General features: G+C 38.2%; 1 protein-coding gene across 1 annotated transcript in view; it reads left to right on the top strand.

Moving 5' to 3' along the window:
- b4galnt4a (beta-1,4-N-acetyl-galactosaminyl transferase 4a) overlaps positions 1–21,728 on the top strand; it is a 145,147-nt gene that overhangs the window by 78,564 nt on the left and 44,855 nt on the right. Inside the window, exons 3-4 of the mRNA XM_007571760.2 lie at positions 10,738–10,836; positions 20,464–20,559. Of these exons, the coding sequence (XP_007571822.1) occupies positions 10,738–10,836; positions 20,464–20,559 (195 nt within the window). The remainder of the gene's footprint in view (positions 1–10,737; positions 10,837–20,463; positions 20,560–21,728) is intronic.

Genomic DNA, 21,728 nt, shown 5'->3' on the forward strand with positions numbered 1-21,728 from the left:
AGAGGTTTGGAGATTAGACCTGGTGGAGAAGACACGCCAATCTCACACAGCACAGACTGAAAACTGTTGGAAGATTAAAATTCTGTGCTTAGCTCGCTATAAAGGATCCGAATCGGCAGGAAGTCCCAGAAGAAAGAGAACTTAGAAGAATTCTTGTTTTCCAGGAAGTTACACAAAGCATACTGTCTGCCCAACAACTGCACTCCCAAGACAGTAAAACACCAAATATCTTTATTTTCAAATCAGTCCATGACATGAAGTAATTCTGCTAATCAGTTGTGGATGCTTTCTTTTGAGCACAAATCATTCTAAGAACTGAAACGGAGAAGACGACGTTAAATTGGGTTCAATAGATCCTACTTTTTGTCTGCCTTGCCTTGTTTGGTTTTATGTATTTTGTGATGTTGTTTAGAGCAGTACAAAAGTATTAAATAACGTTGATTGAATAGTTCTTTGTTGACATGTCTGCAGCAGTAAAATCAAAAGATCACAATGAAGCTTTCTTCCTTTGGCTTCCCCTTGTCTGTGTTTTATTCTCTTTTTTTAACAAATGAATGACACATTTACTCACTCTAATAAATTTCTTTAAAATTTTGTATTCAGGCTTTTTTTTAGATGCAAATGCAACAAAGACATAATTATACCCTTTTTGCTGCCTTTTACTATAATTTAGTTGAGGCTTTCATTGCAAATATAGGATTTAGACCATAAATGTCACTCTTTTCTGTCCACCTGCAGGCTAAACCTATTCATAACGTGGCAGCTGAATTCCTTTATACTGTGCTGCTCAGACAATTGACTTATTAGCACTCCTTACACTTTTCACCAACAGTCAGAAGAAGTTTGTCTTATATTCGCCTGAAATACGAGTCCATGTTTTCTGTATTGCCAACGTTATTCCTGAACTACCCGATGTATTAAACCATTTTGTGTGAAACTCCAGCTTGTGGAAGTACTCTTACTAAAAATATAAGCAACAGTTTATCAGTTTGAGGAAAAGTGCTTATTTTCAACAAATGCACTGAGACCGTTGATATGTCCTTTTTGTCTGGAGGTGTCGAAGTCTGTGTCCATGCCTGGCTGACACTGCCTTGTTTTCTCTGCAGCTGTCTCTGCGGATGATTAGGTCAGACTGAGCACCACCAGGTCAGGGATGATTGGCACTTCACTGTTTGCCTCTTCCATTTGCCAGCTGCCCCATGTCACACCTAATCAGCTGTAATCAGCCTAGGTGGGAAAAGTCATGTATATTGTGAATTTATTTCTTCACCAAACTTTTCACATGTGATGTGACATCTTGTGTGTAGAAACCAGCACATAAATTAAGAAGCTGCATCTGTTCAGCTCCAAATATTTCTGTTTTTTTTTTTTTTTAACACTTTGACATTGATGTTTCAGTGACGAGTAAAATGTCACTGAACACCTAGCATTTGTGAGCTTGTAATTATTTAATGCACTTGTCTTTAAAGAAGGCACCAGACATGTCGCATATAAAATGTCAGAAGTTGAAAACAGATTTAAAGGGGCAGTACTACATAAAATCAACTTTTTTTTAAGCTTTACATCATGTTATAATATTACTCCCTCCTCAAGAACATAGCTGGAGGGTTGCCGTGATTCTTTCCTGCATGTTTGAGAAATCCTTTAATCTCCAATGGCAACCGTTGAGCTGTGCAAAACGCCTGGGTGGACCTAACCCCACCTTCGACACACAGCTCCTCATCGGAGCTGCAGCTTCAGAGCTTCCACGCTTCCGCCTCACAGAGCTCTCCTCGCCCTTCATCCCCCACTCTGCTCCTTCAGACTAGTTGGCAGCAATAAGCAAGCACCTGGCAGAATTGTGCATCTGCTGAGATCATGTATTGGCTGCTTCTCAGTGGAACTCTGGTAAAAAATGTTCTTAGTGTTAATAGAGGAGCAATGTTGTGATGACTTCCTGAAGGTGGAGTTTTAGAAAGAGCAGGAGTTTTTAAAGAGACAGAACCCCAATTGAAAGGTGTAAATAAGTCCTCAACAGCTGGTGTCCTGCATGTTGTAGATTTTGCCCTGATTCAACACACATGAACCAAATGTATATATCATTAGCAGGCCTCTGCAGAATCAGGCAGGTGGAAAAGCTCATGCAGACATTTGAATTAGATCTTTTTGGAACAGGGACACAACTAAGATCTGCAACAGATCCACCCTCAATGGCTGGAGCTATTCCAACACCTCCAATGCCTTAGTTTGCTAAAGCACTAGACTATGTTTAGTCTAATTTTTTTAGGGAAATGTAATTAAAAAAATATGACCTCTGATAATACACATTGTTAGCTGAGAAAAGAGAACAAGAAGATCCATGCTGTCCTATTTTCTTCAGTACTAGAAAACAGCATTCACACGTGAACAAACATATTCATCACTACCGCTTTTTAGACCAGCAGTCTATAAATGTCCCTTTTAGATAAAAAAAAAAATACCGCAGGAAAAGTTGCAGGCAGTTTTTCTTCTTCCCATCTGTCCATCTCTTCCTTTGCCTCTCCTCCCGTTCCTCCTTTGTCCGTTATTGTCTCTCTGCTGTAGTCATTCCTGCACCAATAATCTTCCAACCAATGAATTGAAGCTCCTGACTCTATAACTCCTATTATCGACTGCAGCCGTCTCTTATTTATGTTCCATTTTGTTCCCTCTTCCTCTCTCAGCCTTTTCCCCGTTATTTCATTGACCAGCATGTTATTTCTTACATGAATAATGCAAACGGGGGAACAAAAATAGTTCCACCCCCTTCTTCCTCCTTCCTGAGATTTGTTCTGTGGTAACTCAGCTGAATACATTGGTGCTGCTTTCTATTTAGTAGGCCCAATTATCTAGTTTAAGGGAATAAGAATTTGGTCGTGCTTACTGAAATAGGGCAGAGCAGCTGATGGTGAGATCAGGGTGCCAGTTCATTCAACCTCTCGGTGTTCATGTTCAGGATCTCAAAGGTGGTTCCCAGGACAATCTCTTTCATTAGCTAACACCCAGAGCAGCCGCTCCAACATATGGCAGCAGTCTGCAGGCAAAAATTAAACTTCAGTTTCCTGCAGTGTTTGCTGACGTGCATTTGCTAGACTTGCTGTAATTACATTGGCTAGGTTTTGTGCCACAATTTTATGTGAAAACAAAGAACTAAATGCAAATTTCACCCAATTGTTGGGGGGGGGGTAGTTTTTGTAAATGTTCCTTTCTCTCTCTTCAAAGAGATCCTTTGACTTTTTTCAGTCAAAATGTGGTTGAGAAGTTATCAGGTGTCAGCATATGAATTTTTTTTTTATTTTTTTTTATCAGAGTAAAGTTGTGACATTCATGAGCAAACCGAATCTGTTCAGTGGATATTTATAATGGCAAAATGACTAATGGAGATGCATGTTTCTGTCGAGCAGCTATTTTGTGGTTGTTTTTCACACAGGTGCACATATTAGGTTCTCCTTGACGGTTCTTCTGAGTGAGACAGCAAGCTCAAGAGTTTAAAAAAACAACAAAAAAACTAATGACATGTGTAGGCCAAAGCTGACTTAGCAGTTTCTTGCCGATGACAAAAAAATTGTAAAGCAAAGTATAAATTTGCCGGAAAAAAAATCTCTGAATTTCAATTTAACACTTGGAGATAACAAATATAAGTCGCTGTTCTTTTCAATGAGTCTTTGAAAGGGACAGATCTACAAGATTCAGCTCCGTTCAAATAGGCTTGAATCCCATCTCACCACCAGAGTGTCGAGCTAATTGTTTATCAAAGTCAGATTCACGTTTTCCTCTTGCTAGCCTGAAAATGGCTGTAGCAAATATAGAACAGACCAAATAAAACCTGTGAGCAAAGGCGACTGATGCAGATTTTTATTTAATCTTTTTGGGTGACATTTTTACAGACGAATAAAATCTTTAAAAAAATAAAAAAATGGCTACAACACAAATAAGTACTTATTCATTCACCATTTCTACTTATTCATTCACCATTTCTGCATTCATCCTAATTTTGTGGTGAGTAGATCTACAAAAGTTCAGCAACTTGTACTCAGAAGGTTTGGACAGCACTCCTTCAGATGGTTCAGAGTTCTGGGCCACCTTTCATGCCCTTTTGTCTTAATCTGATTCCAAATGTCTCCTGTGAGATTTAGGTCTAGAATCTGAGGTGGCAGTCAGAGCAGAGGGATTTGGTGTTCAGTCCCCATGTTTTGGCTCATTACCCTCTAAAATGACTTAACGACAACCCGCTTTCCAGGAGTATTTTGCTTGCAGACCAGACTGATGGTCGAGTGAAAGAACTTAATATATGAACCTTTTAACAACAAAAAAGCTATTTATGATTAACTCATCTCAAAAATGGGAAATCTATTATTCCTTGAGTTTGCATCCGCTGACGTTCTTGAACAGCAGCACCAATCTGAGCTACTTTGAGATCCCTCACAAGAATAATGACTGGAGTGTAGTAAAGATGAGGTTATCAGAAAAACTGAAATATATTTATGGATATGTATATACATTTAAAAATATGGATGCATACCACATTTTTATTGTTACATTGTTTTTTAGTTTAATTATTTTCTCTTGTGCATATGCTGCAAATTCAAGACTTGAAAATTACTTATAAGATAAAACTAAACACATCAAATTAAGATCATCTTTATGATTATCAACATACTCACTGCTGTTGGTGTCTCTGTTACATTTGCTGTTTGAACTATTTTCTAATTTCTTGCCAGATGTTCTAATCTGAGTTTGTGTTTCTGTTAGATCTGTTTCCATTGATTCAACACAACCAACACAATATGTACTTCATAGAGGACTGAACTGACTTTTTCATAAACGATTTCATTAGTCGATTAGAAATTCCAACAAATCTGAGTATACCAATTAAAAAAAAAACAAAAAAAAAACTTTAACCCCAGAAAATAAACTTTTTGAATTAATCGCTTGAGTATTAACACCAAAAATTAATGTGCTTGTTTTGTTTTTCTGTAAAAAGGTGGTCAAGCCCAGTTCTAGACATTTTGCCCTATGTAAAAATAGTGCATTTAACACTTAGAATGAAATGACTTATGAAATCTGTTTTTGTTTTTTTTTTTGCGACAGAGAAGGTGATGCAACACTGCAGTGAACGTTATCATGGTTAAACCTTTTAGATTTAGCCATGATAACGGTTGAATCTAAAACCGTCATCATGGTTTTAGAGGAAAATTGAAGCAGCTTCAATTATCCTGCATAAAATTGAAGCTGCTTCACATGAAAAGTCTCCCAGGACAGTTTATTTCACCACAACATCTTTAAGAAATTTTCTGAACTGATGTCACATTTCATATGTCTGCCGTCACAAAGAAGGTATTCATCCAGTGGGGGAGAGGGGAGGGGAGCATGTTTGAAAAACTCCTTTGCTGTCTACATAAAACACAAGTGCAAAGTCAGACTATCCCTGCTAGCAAACAGGCAAAGACCTGAGGCATGTTCTTATTTCCTGAGCTCATTTGTTGCACGTTGTGTCATTTTATGCAAGCATTTCCTTATAATTTCCTTTTTTTTTTTTTTTTCAGTTTTTTTTTTCACAGCTCAACAAATAGAATTGCTTTCAGTCAAGTGTATATATTTTAATCTCTTGATTTCAAACATTTTAAGAATTATACCACCGTTTCAGGTGTTCTGAATAAACATAAGTCGGCTGCTTTGAAATTACCTTTTATTATTATTTTATTATTCTTTGAGGCTACAGTTTGCCTAGTTTTAATTAAAGAACATACCATTCCTCTTACAATGTTACTCTAAAGGCATGCATACATAAATAGCTCTCTAGCTTTTGATTTTTATTTAAATATACCAGTTTTGTTTGTGCAGCTGCCATTCAGAGAAATGGTACATTTCAATGTTTAACAACATATCTTGAAAACTGTTAAGTTCATCTTAGCAGGTGGTTTCTCATCCCACCTGGTGGGCTGCAGGGCTGGTAACACTTCAGACAGCTTTGTGGTCTCTGACCTTCAGCAGACTACGTTGTGTGTGACTGAGAAGTTGTAAAGGGTCCGACTCTCCAGTCGTTTTAGCCAGCAGAATTTCTTGCACAACATTCTTTGTGCTGCTATAAAACATCGCTGTCACTCTTTATGTTTTACGCTACTGCACCACTGGGCATATTTGGGGTCTTTTAAATTTGTCACTGCTCATTTGTCCTGTGCTATACATCTTCTGTACTTACTTTTGTGCTCATTTTCTCCTTCACTTTCCATCTTATCTCATTATCTCACCCGTCTTGAGTTGCTACATAGATAGATTATAAATTGTTCTCTAAAAGTGCATAGCCTGTTCTACAGTATCACATAGACTGAAGATGGTTAGCGTTAATGTACTGCTAAATTTAGTTTTAAAATTGCCTGATGCAAATTATGACCTGTATGTTTAAGTGTCGCAGTGTGAACATAATACGAGGGTGTAAATGGCTTTACAATAAATCTAAGGTAATACATTTTACATTAAAGGAATATTATGCATTTTTTTTGTTAAATTAATCTAATATTAATATTTGGACTGCTTTTGTGCTTAAAAAGCTGAGTGTCTTTCCTAAAGTAGGCATGTCTTGACATAAGTTTAAAGAATTAAGCACAAATTCTGATAAAGATGGCTAATACAGAGTTATTTTCTGCCTTGTAAAACCTCTTACCAGGTTCGAATAAATATTCTTTCATTTATTATTTTAGTCTTTGTTGAATTTGCATCATACTCAGAACTGTTTAAACGTTTTCCAAAGTAAGTCTTTAACCACGCTTCTCACTTCCAAACGAGCAAAACTGCAGGTGTCGAATTCTGATGTAGGAACTTAAGTTATCGGGTCAAAACGCCAGCTAGTCCGTTCGCCTTGTGCACTGTACAACCTGCTGCTTTGGGGAAGGTTCCATTACATTTACAGCAACAAAATAAAAGTTGAGTAAGTCATCTGAAAGGACAGCATCTTATTCTCACCTGTCCCCTTTTGGCTGTGTTTCACACTAGGGTGAGTGAAGAAAGCGCATATTAATTAAACACTGCCTTCTTTCTTACCCTTTTTTTTCTCCGTCTGACACTCCCCGCTTGTAAAGTTGGCTGTCTGTGCTTAATAGAACAGATTAATTAGGCTCATTGGTATTCCAAGACGCAACTTCTAGTTGTTTCTCGGGGCAAGGATCAGCAGTGTCATAAATTTGAACTGTAAACACGAGGAGTGTGGAAAGTAACTAATGAGCAGCCAGCTCCTGCTACAGTGAGGTGTTTGGCTGCGTGGATTGATGGATTCCCGTGACACGACGTCGCGTATTGGACAGAAGATCCATCGCTCAGTTCTTTGCAGCTGAACAACGCACCCTGTGAGTGCTCACATCTGAAACGGCTTATTTTAGTTAATTGTTCCAGTCCTTCACTTTTTATGGCTATGATGCACTGCTCGCTTAACAAATAAATGTTTACCGTGCAGCAACTAATTTGTCATTCCGCTTGAGTAAAAGTCAAAAAGGTAAATGGGACTGTAAACACGTGGTAAAATAAGCGGTCTTATCAGTATGACTGATATTCCCTCTTTGCCTCGGTGCAGGGTTCCATTTATTATTCAGTCTGACAGGCCCCAGTTAGCATCAACTTTCATTATCAGTGAAACATGATTGCAAAGTTCTAGGCCTCGCGCCAGATAAATTAAGATTTTCTTTTGAAGAAGAGGAGATTGTAACTCCAAAGTGTAATGACTCCTTTAAAAAAAAAAAAAAAAGACTTAATCTATGTGAAGTGTGCAATGTCAACATGTAGTCGAAGTTTTAAGTCAATGCACATTACACCGGAGAAAGAGATGCAGCTGATAAGGGATGAAGTGCAACCTTGGGTCAATAAGAGAACTGTACCTTTAGAATTGCATTGATAAGCAGACTTGAGTTGGATCAGGCTGAGGCAGCACTTCGAGGCCGCTGGCCCTAATAAACGAGTACTTGTTCTCTCTGGGTAACCTATTATTTCTAAAAGATTTTCTCCCTAAGCTGAAGTCGGTTTGCATAGACTGAGAAATCTATGTGGATAATGTGTAGCCATCATTCAGGCTGTCACGAACGTGTTCTGATTGTTAAAGTCGAAAACCGGGCTCTGCTACCCGAAGGTTTGTACCTTCCGGTTTGCTCACATTTAGATGCTCTAATATAAGTGACAGAAAGCATTGCAGGACCAAAGGTTGTTAATTTTATGACAGTGAAATCCCACGTGTGTAATATTTTCCAATATACTGAGTAATGAACACAGTTTGGCTCATAATTACAACTCCTTTTAATGAAAGAAATATATATGTACTGCGGCTTGAAATTAGAAATGTAGTTTTTATTTTTCGCAAATATTGGTCAGAATATAAGGTGAGGTAGTTGTAGTTCCTAATGTCAGTGTCAGCCTGTCTGGTGATGCTGTGGCAGAGCTTGGCTGCAGCAGTGGTTGCCTATTCTTGACATGTGATCCACGGGCATCAGAGTAGATTGATCATCAGATCATTTGAAGGAGGAATGACGATAACAAGCTGGCAGAGAAAGACAAGTTTTGCACCTGCTGTAAGACTTTTCAAGCCAATGAAATAAAAAAAAATTAAAGATCTCTGAACTGGAATAGGGATCCCAGCAGCGAACAGTTTCACACATTTCTAAAATCGTTTGTATATTCTGGTTGACTTAAGAAAGTCATTTTATTTTTAGGCTATAGTTCAGATGCAGAGGAAGAGAAAGGAGGGAAAGTTGCACACAGGTTTGTAAAACAAATACACTGGTTGCACCAAAATTCACAACTTTAGACTTCAGAGTCTCGGTGTGATTAACTAACAGGGGTCAGGAAAAAACGCTGGTATTGTTTTTTGGCTCTCTCGGGCAGATTCACATTATTATGCAGGATGGCACACTCTGTGTTGCACTGCACTCTGTAAACCCTTTTCAAATGCATCCTTTCTTTCTGCCATGAGGCTTATATAAATACTGACGGTGTTTGTTTCCGCACAGCAGGGTTTCTCCACCACCAAAACTGGTCGTAGTTGTACAGAAACCTTTGGCATTTATTAGGGAATTCGCCAAATTGAAGAGAAAATCCATTATCGTAGCGTTGTGGTTGTGTGATTAGGAACGACGAAGCAAAAAATGTGGCAAGACGCAAGAGTGCAGAAGCACCATTAAAACTGGAACTAGGTTTTCCAGTTTCTCCCTCATCCAGCAACATTTTATTGGTCAAGTGAAATAACAAATATAATGGAAACCATGAAGCAACCTAAAAATAAATAACATTTAAAGTTGAGAAGTAAATCTCGTATTTTACTCAAAAAGATAGACTAGAACATGGACTTTTTGTAGGTGGTTGTCCAATTTGTTCAAGATGCTGTAGAGAGAACTGATATGTAAGGATGTGAAACTGCAGAAATATTTAGTGCAACATCATGTTGGCTTTTCTGCAAAATGTGTCAAAAAATAGAATTTTGCTGCAGGCATCGAGAGGCAGTCTCCCGCTGTTCAAACGCCTTGTGATTCATCTCATCTTTGTTTTTTGTTCTTTTTACTGACCACTAAGTCCTGTTTTCTTCCATCTTTATTCTTTGCCTCTCTTGATGTCATACGAAACACCCACTGATGCAATATAAAGTTTTAGCCTTTATCGAGTGGATGTGTGTGTGTTTGTGTGCCTTTTGGTGCTCACAAACATCAGGCGCTTTGCGCTCCTCTGGTGGCAGACAGGAAGGGAGCCTCTTGTCACATTTTTTCATCATTACCTCCGTTGCCCTCCTTCATGTTTCTCCCTTGGAAGTTAAAAAAAAAAAGTAATCAAAGGCTCGGAATCCGACAGCTCCTTTGCTTCCTCTCTGTCAAAATTTCCTTTTCCTCTCCTGAATTTATTGCAAACACTGGCACCTTCTGTACAAAAGCCGCTCTTTTTTCAGGGGTGCTAAAAAGCTCAGTTGCTGGTCTCGGTGGAGGTGTTTGCTTGCTTCTGTTGACGTCTCTGCTAAATGGAGGATGCTCTGCCACTCACTTAACAGCTCTGTGACTTTGTTCCTTCCTCTGCGAGCCAGGCAGCCTTTTATCTTCCTGCAGCTGCCTAAGAACTTGCCCTCCTCCACACTTCAACCCGCCTGTCGCATCATCCCGGCATTAACATGGACATGCTGCTTCGCAGACCACAGAGAAGGGAGCCCGGCAGCTCTCTGGCTGGAAAGTCGGACCAAATCCCGGATCAGGGGGAGAGCGCAGGCTTCTTGGAGAGCGAGTTCTTGGCTGGATGGGTGAAGAATGTTGGACATTAGAGCTTTGGCAAATCAAGTGCCGGATTATGTGTAAATGATGAAAAAGAAAAACTGCAGGGTGTTAATAGTTGCCTTCTGGGGCTATAATCCCATGGGTTTTTTTGTTGTTGTTTTTTTTTTTTGGCTTGCTTTTTTGCTGCTTGTCTGTCTATATATGAGCGTGTGTGTGTTCACACGCTTCCATCATCACCACTTTACGTTGCTTGAATTGATTCTGGCTTTTTACTTAATGATGTTATTATCTTTCATGTATGAGTTACGTAGCGTATGTTGAGGTCGTAGCGGCGGTCGGACAGATCCATGCCTGCTTGCGTGAATCTGTGTGATTCATGCAAGCAGGCATGGACTTGGACTGCCCTGAGTTTAGACCGCTCAGAATGATTCAGTTTGTACTTAGTCTTTGCATAATGTTTTAACACAAAGTATAATGTGTTGTTGTTTCTCTCCTTGTTTCCGTAAAGGACGACGAGCCAATCATTGGAGGGGCTGACAGCAGAGATCAAACCCACATCCGAAAGTTTCTCAGTCAGAAGCAAAAGAAGTTACTATGGAAACCAGAGGTAACACCAGACTTACCTTCTTATTTTGCTTTTGGTATATTTTGTAATATCGTTAAAAAAAATTAATATTACTTTTAATACAAAGTTGCGTTAAAGCTTGCAATAAAAGTTTATTAAAATTCTCAACTTTGCACTAAAAGTGTCATTATTTACCGAATGACACGTCACGACAACAGTCGTAAACCTTCATGAAGACTCTTTCATCTTCATGACAAACGTGCCAAGTCATTTTTATGTCAGTGTCATGTCAGTCTTATGCACACTCCATCAAATAAAGTGTTATACATTGATCTAATGTAGTACGGGGGATACTAAAATGTATCTTTACTAAATGTGGGAAAGTTCACAGAGTGAAAGCAATTTTTTAAGCAACACCTCATAATACATCAGTCTCATAGATAATAAGCCATTTATAACTACAAACACAAGGACGGCAATCTTTTCTCAATGATTAATAATCATCAGGCAAGTTCTGGTATTGTTTCACATTAGCATCGCAACAATAATTTTGCAGGTTTTTTTTTTTTTTTCTGCTTATGAATCAGTCGATGTACGAGTAGAGACCGCAATCTAAATTGAAGATATACTTGTTCTGTTTTAATTGATAAATGATTGCACGATCATAATAATATTTAATCTAAACCTTAGACAGGCTATTTTTAAAAGCAATAACTTCATTTCAAGTCTGATGTGATTGGTGCATATATTTTGTTTCAGCTCACTTGCTAATGTAGTCTGCACACCTGCTGCAACAAAGGGAACAGGAGACAGGCCAATTAAGCAGCAGATTAGTAAGAAGAAAACCAGATCTTGATTTGTCACATGCTCAGCCAAGGTTAATTAAAGGCGTGAGGCACGTACTCTGTGCGTCTCAAAACCAGGTCTGTAAAATCTGATTCATGAAGCTCTTTGTACCTTATGCGAAGCTCAACAATCTGTGCAAAACACGTCTGTGTGTGGTTCTTGTGGTTCAGGGAAAGCAGAGGTCACACTTCATATAATATTGCTTAACACATGATTTTTTTTGTTGCCTGTTCTCTTCTCAGTGCAGTATTATCTTTTAAGACATTGTGATTTTTTCTGAACCCCACCCACAGCCACTTTTTTTTTTTTTACTTTATGAAACTTGTATTACAAAGATAGGCACACACAGCATGAACTCAATAACTTAACACTAACCCATTTTCTCAGATGAACTTCTCACTGTTTTCTGAGATTAACCATTATGCCGTTTACATTTCATGCAACACGCCGGACACAAAATTACTGTTCTGCTTCACATCACTGAAGTACATTCAAAAGCCTCGTTCCTATTGCTTCTAGATTGCTGCACATTGTTTTATGTCCTGTCTTTACTTCCATCCTACATGCAAAAAGAGAATTCACTTTGAAATACAACATCCAGAGTGGGATGAAAGTCAAACATCTCTCTAAGCGTCGAGCATATCGAGTATAAAAACAGAGCAAATTAAACTCGATTTTAACGCTGAATCACAGCTTGCCTCTCTCATTTCCCTTCTCCTTCTTTGTTCTCCCATTTAGTTTGCTTTAACCTCAGGAGACGCTTGTAGATAAAGAGTTGCATATGCTTTCGCTGACCAACACTATTGTCTTATTTATCATGTGCATTGTAAAAGCAAGGCAGTCTTCTAAGGGAAATAAATGCTGCAGCATATAAACTATCACATTTTATATAATGCAGGGCAGCTTTCTTTGTTGGAGTCAGCAGCAGTGCAGTGTTCTGTATAGTTCCAAGTCTACGGTCATGGAAAAAATAGTATAATTGCTAGTATAAAGCTGTATCTATCAGGAACTCAAATGAACAATTACACATGCTGTGCAAAGGCAAAGCACCTCTAAGGTCTATGAACTTTAAATGCAATGAGCCACACTTTCTATTAAGCTTTAAAAGAAATCTTGATTATCAGTTCTTTAGGCTTTTTTTTTTTTTTTTTACTTGGCTGCATAACCTTTGTGAAAGTTAAAAGTTTAATTATTTTCAGGTTTGCAGTATTGTGTGTTAACACAGTCACAAGGATGAATTAAGCCATTCGGTTCAGGGTGCAGTCGTTGCTGCCATTCAATCTGCGATGTTTATTTAGCTTTGGACTGCGGACTAAGACATGTTTACCCCTTCTATTCCTCCTGCCAGCATAAATGTGGCATCTGATTTAACAACTCCAGGTTACTTCTCATCTATTGATCTGTTACTTTTCAACTGTACATTGCCAGGACGTGTAATATTTACAAAAAAATCACATTTAAAAGTGGGTCCTGTAGCTTCAGTTGGGTAGGGGGAATTTGCCTCAAGAGAGGCAAAATAAATCAAACAAATACAAAATGAATCAAGATGTATTCTGGTAATAATTTATTTTAATAAACTGCCCTTACAGCATCAAAACCATTACCATAATTACCTTTCTTCTAGAATTTATATTTCCAATATTTTTTATACTAGTTGTAGAATTCACATCTCTCCTGTTGTGGCAAAGGAGCAAACACTCATTGGCATGCCAGTGTTCTGCAGCCGCAAAGAATAACTTTTAACATTTCTCACGTCTGCATTCTGAAACTGATTCAAAATGTTTCCAAATTCAAAGAAAATGTGTAAAATTAACAAATGTTTAATCAGTTAGGCTGCACCGAGCGCCTCATTTCTTTGACAAATGTTCTTTCTCTGCCTTTACAAGTAGCTAAGGGCAAAAATCTATGAATTAAAAATGTTCCACATATTTAACAGGAACACAAAATATTAAATGCAGCAGAGATAAATTAAGATGGGTAAGAAAAAAAAATAATCTTGAGAAATGTTCTCCAGTCAGAAGTGTTTATCACTTTTTCTTCTTCAAAGCTTCACCCCAATTGTTTTGGCTCGATTGAAAAGTACCAACTCCCAACTAGAGCTGCTTTCTGGAATAAAATTATTTTTACTGTTGCATATTGTGGAAACAGATGGGTTGGTTAAGAATAACACGAGAAAACAATGACATTTGTTAATGATGGTTATTGAGACCATATTTAGACCATGCATATTTAGACCATAGGGTCTATTGAAAAGAAGATAGCAGAGTGTCGTTTTCCTTTGTTCCATCTAAACTAACCACAGAACTTCTAGCAAAGTCCAAACTTTCTTCTAGTTCACTCTGATACAATGTTAAACCAAGGCCAAGTTGGAGGGAAAAAAAACCCCACTTTGGTACTTTGTCTGCCTTAACGACCTATCTGTCCTGCTTACCAGTAATCCACATGTTTTGGTCCACAGTTGGGATGGAGGAGGGCTGATGGATCACTAAGCTGGCACCGTCAAAGACAAACACTCAGCCTGGCTGCAGTAAAACAGAGCTGCATGCCAGCTGTCAACGCCTAGGAGAGGCTGCATTGACATCCGACATTCTCAGTGAAACTCCGTTATTGCAAAAGGAAAATAAAAGTCAAAATGCTATTTATTTCTAGCTTACTTGAAGTCGGAATGAAATTTTGTCTTTTCTTTCTTTGATGACTTCATTAGAATGTCATCATTCTAATGAACCAAGCAGTGGACTCACTCAGAGGGGACAAAGGATTAGCGCTGATACTCTGCTTCGTGTCGTCGATCAAGGACACCAACATATCATGAGCACTGAGATGAGATGAAGACTAGAGTGGAAGCTGCTGACTGGCTTTTTAAACGGGCAAACAGTAGACGCAGACAAAGGTGAAACGGTGGTTTTTCTGTCATTCCAGACAGGGGTTTGCCAAATTCAACCAATTCATTTAGCAAGAAGCAGAGAAAAAGTGATGATGCTAAAAGGAAAACATAGATTTCATTATAAGAGTAATGCAAGTGTGAAGTACATATTGAATAAAACCAAAGGGAACACAAGGAGAGATCAATAAATACGTTGCCAGACATACCAGGGCAAACATTTCTGTCCCGTAAGACCTAAAGGATGCAACTTTATTCAATCATTTTTCCTGGTGATGATTTGAACAACCAGTTTTTGTTTTTTTTTCCTGTTAGGAGGGAAGTGAGGAGGAGTTTGAACCTCAACGCAGACACATGACTCATATGGAAGCAACAGTCACTTTTGTCTCCTCATTCATTCAACCTGTGACGAGACTGGAGGTGGAATCTGATGTTTTTGTCTCCGATTCCCTTCTCATGCTAACTTAATGCGAGGTGTGAGGAGGTCTGATATTTTTATATCTTCACTGTTCTGCCTGTCCAACCAAAAGACTACACGTCCACGAAATGTAATGATTCATTCCCCTTTTCCTTCTCCAGAAAACACAAGAATGTGTCTCGTATTTCCCAGTGAGAGGAATCTAGTGCAACCATCCTCACCTCCTTTATGCTACATCCTTGGCACTACAGAAACGAGACAAATTGTAGATTATATAAATCTTTGTCGCGCTGGTTGATAACGGTGGAATATGTTTTCCTGTTCCTGTAAGACTGTGAATAGTCAGTCTACTTTATTCCAGAAAACTCTTTAAACCTGTTAAAAACATTTTTTCCTCTTGTCCGTGAACTTTTCATTTTATTTTCTTACCGAGTATGAATGCTCTCTATTCAAATGCACAGTTTGGTGCAAACATTTTAACCAAGTCTAAATATTTGTTTTTTTTTCTTTTTTTCCAAAGAAGCCTCGCTCTGTTAAAACATTTTGGTAGGGTACAGTCTTGATTTTTTTTTCCCTTGGATTTTGGGTGCTTTCCTGCTCATTCTCGGTGTGATCCAGCCCTCGCTACCATGACAGCAAATGTGCAAAGAGGTAGAAGGCAGACAAGCTGATGGATTCAGGACAGCACCTGCAAGTCTTCTCTTTTGGAAAATAATATTTTGTCAGATGATTACCAGTTGTATCCCAATTACGTCAGAAACATTTTCTCTGCTGTGTGCAGGGAACATTGGTTTCTTTAGCTTCATCGCATGGCTTAGTCTGGTTGACATTTGCATCTTTAACTTGCTTGGTTTCAGTCAACACGACATAAAATCAATAAGTAAACAAAAATTGGTCAATTGGTGAATTGCAAATAAGTGAAAATTCAACCAAAACCTTAAAAGAACATTGTGAAAGCCAGGAGAAAATATTGATCTAACGTCATTTACAAGATTACATGACATTTTTGGTGAAGTATGTTGTCCTTTTAAGATTTTGCACGTTCCTTCATTTAAGAAATGAGACTTTCTTCATTTTTAATAATGAAAAGTTTGCTAAATTGTAAACATTTTGAGTCAGCTGTCCAATTTTTCTTTCTTAAAACAGCTAAAGATCTATCATACCCTTGTAGCTATTGCCTGGAATGTCATCTTTTATGTTTCCTTTCCTACTGGGACTAACGGTGTCAGCTGGTGTGATGGCTCATCTGTGGATGCAACGTGCCGCCATTTGTCTGCGCCTCAGAGCCAGCAGGAGTGCAGCAGTCTGTGCCAGATTTTGAGAAAGAGAGACAGACTCCTGGAGGAAAGAGAAGGAGAAAATAAGAAAAATAAATGTTCTGTTTGCGTGCTGGTTAACGGTGAGACCAGATGGAGAGAGCGAGCGGATACTAGAGAGCTGTGGAGACGATGTGCTGAGATGAGCTCACACAAATTTGGAAGTGAGAAGGAAGATCATAGACACAAGCAGTTTGTGAGGCAGGTTTTCTTTTTTTTTTTCTTTTTTTTTTTTTCTCAAAAACCCTGGGGTTTCTTTTGTCTCCTACTTTTAGTTACTGCATTTCCAAAAGGAAACAGCAGAAATATCGGAGGGCTAAACTTTGGATGCAGATTTTAAAATCTACTTTGTGTCTTCCATATAGATTGGTGCCCTAACACTTCACCCACATTTTCAAATTCGTAATTTTCCACAGACAAGCTGAAAGCTCAGGAGAATAAACCAGAGCAACCTTGTTGTTTGTCGTTTTAGTGGTCTGGTGAAAGTCTCCCTCTCTCTTACTCCCGCACAGCCTGACAGGAGCGTGAATGAATCTGGACATTTTGCAGAAAATACATCTGTCTTTTTTATAGCTCCTTACATCTCCAGTCTTTCTCAGACTACAATTCCGCTTTTGGCTCTTCTTCTCTTGGTGATGATATCCACAGATCACAGTGTCGGCAGCAGAGTTTCTGGTAGTTTTACGATCAGAGTAAAGATGGCTGTGTTGCTAACCAATCATGTAAAAATCTACCTATTGGGACCACCATTCAATTTCTTAATACATGTCTTAACTCAGACACAATCTAGAAAGCTACTCAAAAAAATTCAGTCAAATGCAGACTTACTATTTGTTGCAAGAATATTCTTATGCCCCTGTCCCATAAAAGGAATTGGGAGAATAACTTTATAAAAGCAGATGTGGTACACTGACAGCTGAGCAAAGGAAAACTAAAGATAGAAGAAACTGACAGCATTTGGCAGCTTACGGATAGAGAGATTAAAACAGAAAAAGTATGAGACGGTACAATACAATACTGGGGCTACTGAGACTAAAGACCTTCAGAGAGAGAGAAAACAATAATGAGAGAAAAAAAATCAAATATTATTCTTGGGGCAAAGCAAGGACAATTAAACAGTCAAGGAAGATGGTTAAGTTGCTATCACAGTGGTTGAGGGAAAAAATATTTCAGTATAACTCTCACTGATATAGTTCACAAACAGAGACATCACTCTTGCCCTGCTGTTCCTGTAAAAATGAGTCCATTATACACAAGTGCCCCCCAGCAGGAAGCTCAATTTACAGCCAGTAGCTCCAGGACTACACTGATGTATGTTTAAATGAATCTTGGAGACTTTCAAGCTCCTCGTCTATTACTGTTTGGCAACAGGAGCAGCAAGAAGGGGCCAGGACATAAGAAGGTTTGATTTTAAAACCCACAGGAGGTCTATTAAAACATTTACATAAGCCATGCTTACATAAGGATTGCAAGCCAAATCTTCGCACATACACAGATATATATATATATATATATATATATATATATATATATATATATATATATATATATATATAGATCTGGAAAAAAAATTAATAGACTGCTGCAAAATGATCAGTTCTCTGATTTTACTTTTTTGTAGGTTCATGTTATGAATTCCAAACAAAAAAATTGTATTTATTTGCAGAAATGAGAAATGGTAAAAAAAAAAAATAAAAAAAAAAAGATACAGCGCTTTCAGACCTCAAACAATGCAAAGAAAACATGTTTATATGCATTTAGAAACAACAATACTAATGTTTTAACTCGGGAAGATTTCAGAAATCAGAATACATGCATTCACATATTGGTCAAAGTTTAGTTCTTCAGTTCCCAGGACTGTTTTTCTTTGGATTGCTTTTACAGAAATGGCCTCTTCCTCTTTGAGTGATAAATTGTGTTAAAATGGTTTATGACCCATTGCTACTTTTTTTTTTTTTTTACATTTGTTTTGCATTTGAGGCATACATTTCAATCTAGACATGTTTATTTCTGGGCACAGAATCCTTTCTGAACAGTCAGGTGGCTGTTCAGTTCCATGTTGTTTGTAATGCCCCATAATAGTTTGAACAGATAAATGTGGTGCCCTCATGCATATTATGATGTCGCACATGGAAGTATGTATGTATGAAGTATGTATGTTTATTATGTTTCTTTCTTTGTGCTGGGTTGTCTTTTCCCTTCTCCAGACTGATTGATTTGACAGCCTCACACTTGTTGACTCTCCAGCCATCGGCACAAACAAAAAGACTACTTTCAGCAATTGAAATGGTGCCAAACTAGGGAAGCCAGCTTTAGCTTTGATCCGCCGGAGCACCTTTCTGTGCCGCTCTATTGTCGTTTCAGTGAGAGCCAGTTTTCTGTTCAGGCTCTGTGTGATGTTCTAAATGTCTGTGGCAGCATTATAGAGGCAGCCCACTGAGTCTGTTGTCCCACATTAACATGATGCCATATGTGCAGACGTGTGTTTTGATTGTCAAGTAAAAAAAAAAAATAAATAAAAAAATGCAGTTTGTTAAATCACATCCGCCACGTCTTACAGTGTTACGTAGAGCCGCACATTGGCTGAACTAAGCATGTTGCCGAAAGTGTAATAAGGCGTAAAAAGTACATTATTTCCAAATCTTTTCGTTTTTGAGCATGACCAGACGTTTGTGCGCGCCGGAGGAAACTGTACCCCAAAGCAGACTGTTTTCACCATCTGTCCTTGCCGTGTCTTCTGATTTCCCTCCATAATTCAGACAAATGTCAGACTGCAGGCTGGGGATGACCTTTGACAAACTGCTCCAGACTCTCTCAGATCACATTCCCTCCTGTTGTGCTTTATGGGCCCTTTTTGTTATTCAGGGCAGCGTTAACACTGGAACTTAACACTGCAAAGATATATTAATTTCAAGTGTTTGAGTATTCATACTCCTTGAATTGTCTTTTTTTTTTCTCATAGCCACAAACCGCAGTGTGTTTTACCTCATATTTTATTTGAGAGAGCAGCACAGAATAGCCCATGATCGTAAAATTGACAGAAAATTATTAACAGTTTTTTGTTTTTTCTTTTACAATCAATTCTGAAAACTGTGGCATACATTAGTACTTGGCTCCAATCAGTCAATGCAGTGCAGAACCGCTTTCTACTGCAGTTACAGCTGCAAGTCTTTTGTAAACATCTTTCAGCCTTACACATATAACTACCATCATTTTTTGCAATTTCTTCTCATTTTTGGTCATTCTTTCTCAAGCTCTGTCAGATTGGAAAGTGTCTTTGAACAACAGCTAACACATGCTGGCACAGATTCTTTACTGCATGAACAGATTTATGACCGTTACTACGATGTTTTGGCTCTCGGTTTTTTAGTATTGTTGTCTTGGTGAAAGGGGAAACTTTGCCCCTTTTCAAATCTCTTTCAGTGCCTACCAGGTTTTCTTCAAGGATTGCCCTACTTTCACTTTAGCCCTCTTCCTATCTACTCTGATCAACTTCCCTATCCCTATTATGTTGGGATAGGGATCCCAACTCTGATCAACTTCCCTATCCCACCTAAAGAAAATTACCTCCCAGGATGATGCTGCCACTATCTTCCACTGTGGTGATGTCATAATCAACATAATGCAGTTAATTTTCATCCACACATTGCATTTTGAGTCTAGGTTACCAGGTATTTATCTACAGAAGCTGAAAGATTTGACCACCTCAGCTGTTGATCTGTAGCTCTTCCTGTTTTTCTTGAACCTTCTTGGCTCTTTTGCTGATTAGAGCTTTCCTTGCCTGTCAGTTTAGGTAGACGTTGATGTCTTTATTGGTTTGCAGCTCTGCCATACTCCGTCTTTTGATTATGGTGATGCTTTTTGTTCACATTGAAATCCTCTGAGGCCTTTTGCAGATGAGCTGTTTATCCTGGCAATGAATTCCAAGAGTGAATCCAGTTTACAAATTATGTACATTCTGATGGCTATTTGTTGCACTTAATTTAATTTAACCATTTTACAGTACTTGGTGCTGGTCTGCCAACAAAATGTGAACTAGTTCGAGGGTCCTGGACAATTTTGCAAGGTGCTGAGCTGCACTGGGCAAAACGCAACAACCTAAGCAACAATCGCAAAGCGGATATACCAAAGCAAATCTCTTGTTTTATATGATGCAATGCTGTTGCTGCAGCATGTAGTAATCTGTTTGCTCTTTTGTGTGTTTGCAGTATAAGGGCCAGGCCAACCTGCATGTGTTTGAGGACTGGTGCGGCTCCTCTGTAGCCCAGCTCAGAAAGAACCTGCACTTCCCTCTTTATCCTCATGTAAGTATTAATATTTGAGGCTGTAAAATCAAAGGGCGTGTCCATCTCAAGAGGGACGGATGGAGTTTACAGCATTACTGTACCCTACTCGCTAGAACTGATCAGGGTTGATTTCTTAATATGTAAATCTTAGTTTTCAGAATGTATTTGTATATGCATTATTTGAAAGATAAATTTCGGAAATTCTGAAAAGTAGAGGGATTTTTTTTAATTATTATTATTGGATGACTTGAGTACCGTAATTTCTGAACTTTTGAGCGCACCTGAATATAATGAAAAGGGAAAAGGTGTACATATAAAGACCATACTTGTCTATAGGCTACAGGTATCCATATTGTATCATGAGCCGTTTACACATACAGATTTTTTTTTATTATTTACAAAGAAATATGTACTGAAAACACAAATATGTGTCATAAATGCTTTTTCCAATGGTTCCTGTAACACGACTACTTAGAAAAGAAAAAAAAGAAAAGAAAATATAGTAGCTTGCCAGGAAAAGTCATTGATCACATCTTCCTCCTGTGGACTTATACCACCAAAGTCATCTTCTTCAGTGTCAGAACTGGACACCCTGACACTTCTTCAGTCCCTCTGAAGAAAAAGCAGAAGGTGTATATTAGCCACAACTGTGCATTCAAAGGGTGTAAAAAAAAACAGTAATATCTTATGGGCCTCATTGCTTTTTACTGCTTTTAAACTGGATTTCTCGTTCTTAGATACTGAATAAGAGTATGGAGAAATACTTTTCTTTCCAGGCTTTTAATTCCGATCCCGTTGACTGAATATTGTGTCCTTCTGCTTGTCTTTCCTTTCTTCATTTTATCCTTCCCTCCTCTCCTATCTCCATTATCCACCCTTCCTTTGTGTTCTTCTTCTGTTCCTTCCTTGTGTCCATTAAAGTTTTTTCCTACAGTCCTATATCCCGTCTGTTCTTTCTTTCTTTGTTGCATCATTAGTTTTGCCTTCCTTCTAACACAGGCGCTCATCTCCATAGACTCAAAAAGAAAAAAAGAAAAAAAAAGATCAAAGTAAAGGATTGTGTGTATTCTGTATATGTTATTTTCTCTTAAGACAACAGCAACACTTAGAAGCAAGACCAGAGTTAAAGCTGTCAGATTATTGTTCAGTGCACAGTTCTGAATATCTGCATTAGTTTATTTTTAAAT

This window comes from Poecilia formosa, unplaced genomic scaffold (genome assembly GCF_000485575.1).
Source record: "Poecilia formosa unplaced genomic scaffold, Poecilia_formosa-5.1.2 Scaffold287, whole genome shotgun sequence".
Classification (NCBI taxonomy): Eukaryota; Metazoa; Chordata; class Actinopteri; order Cyprinodontiformes; family Poeciliidae; genus Poecilia; species Poecilia formosa.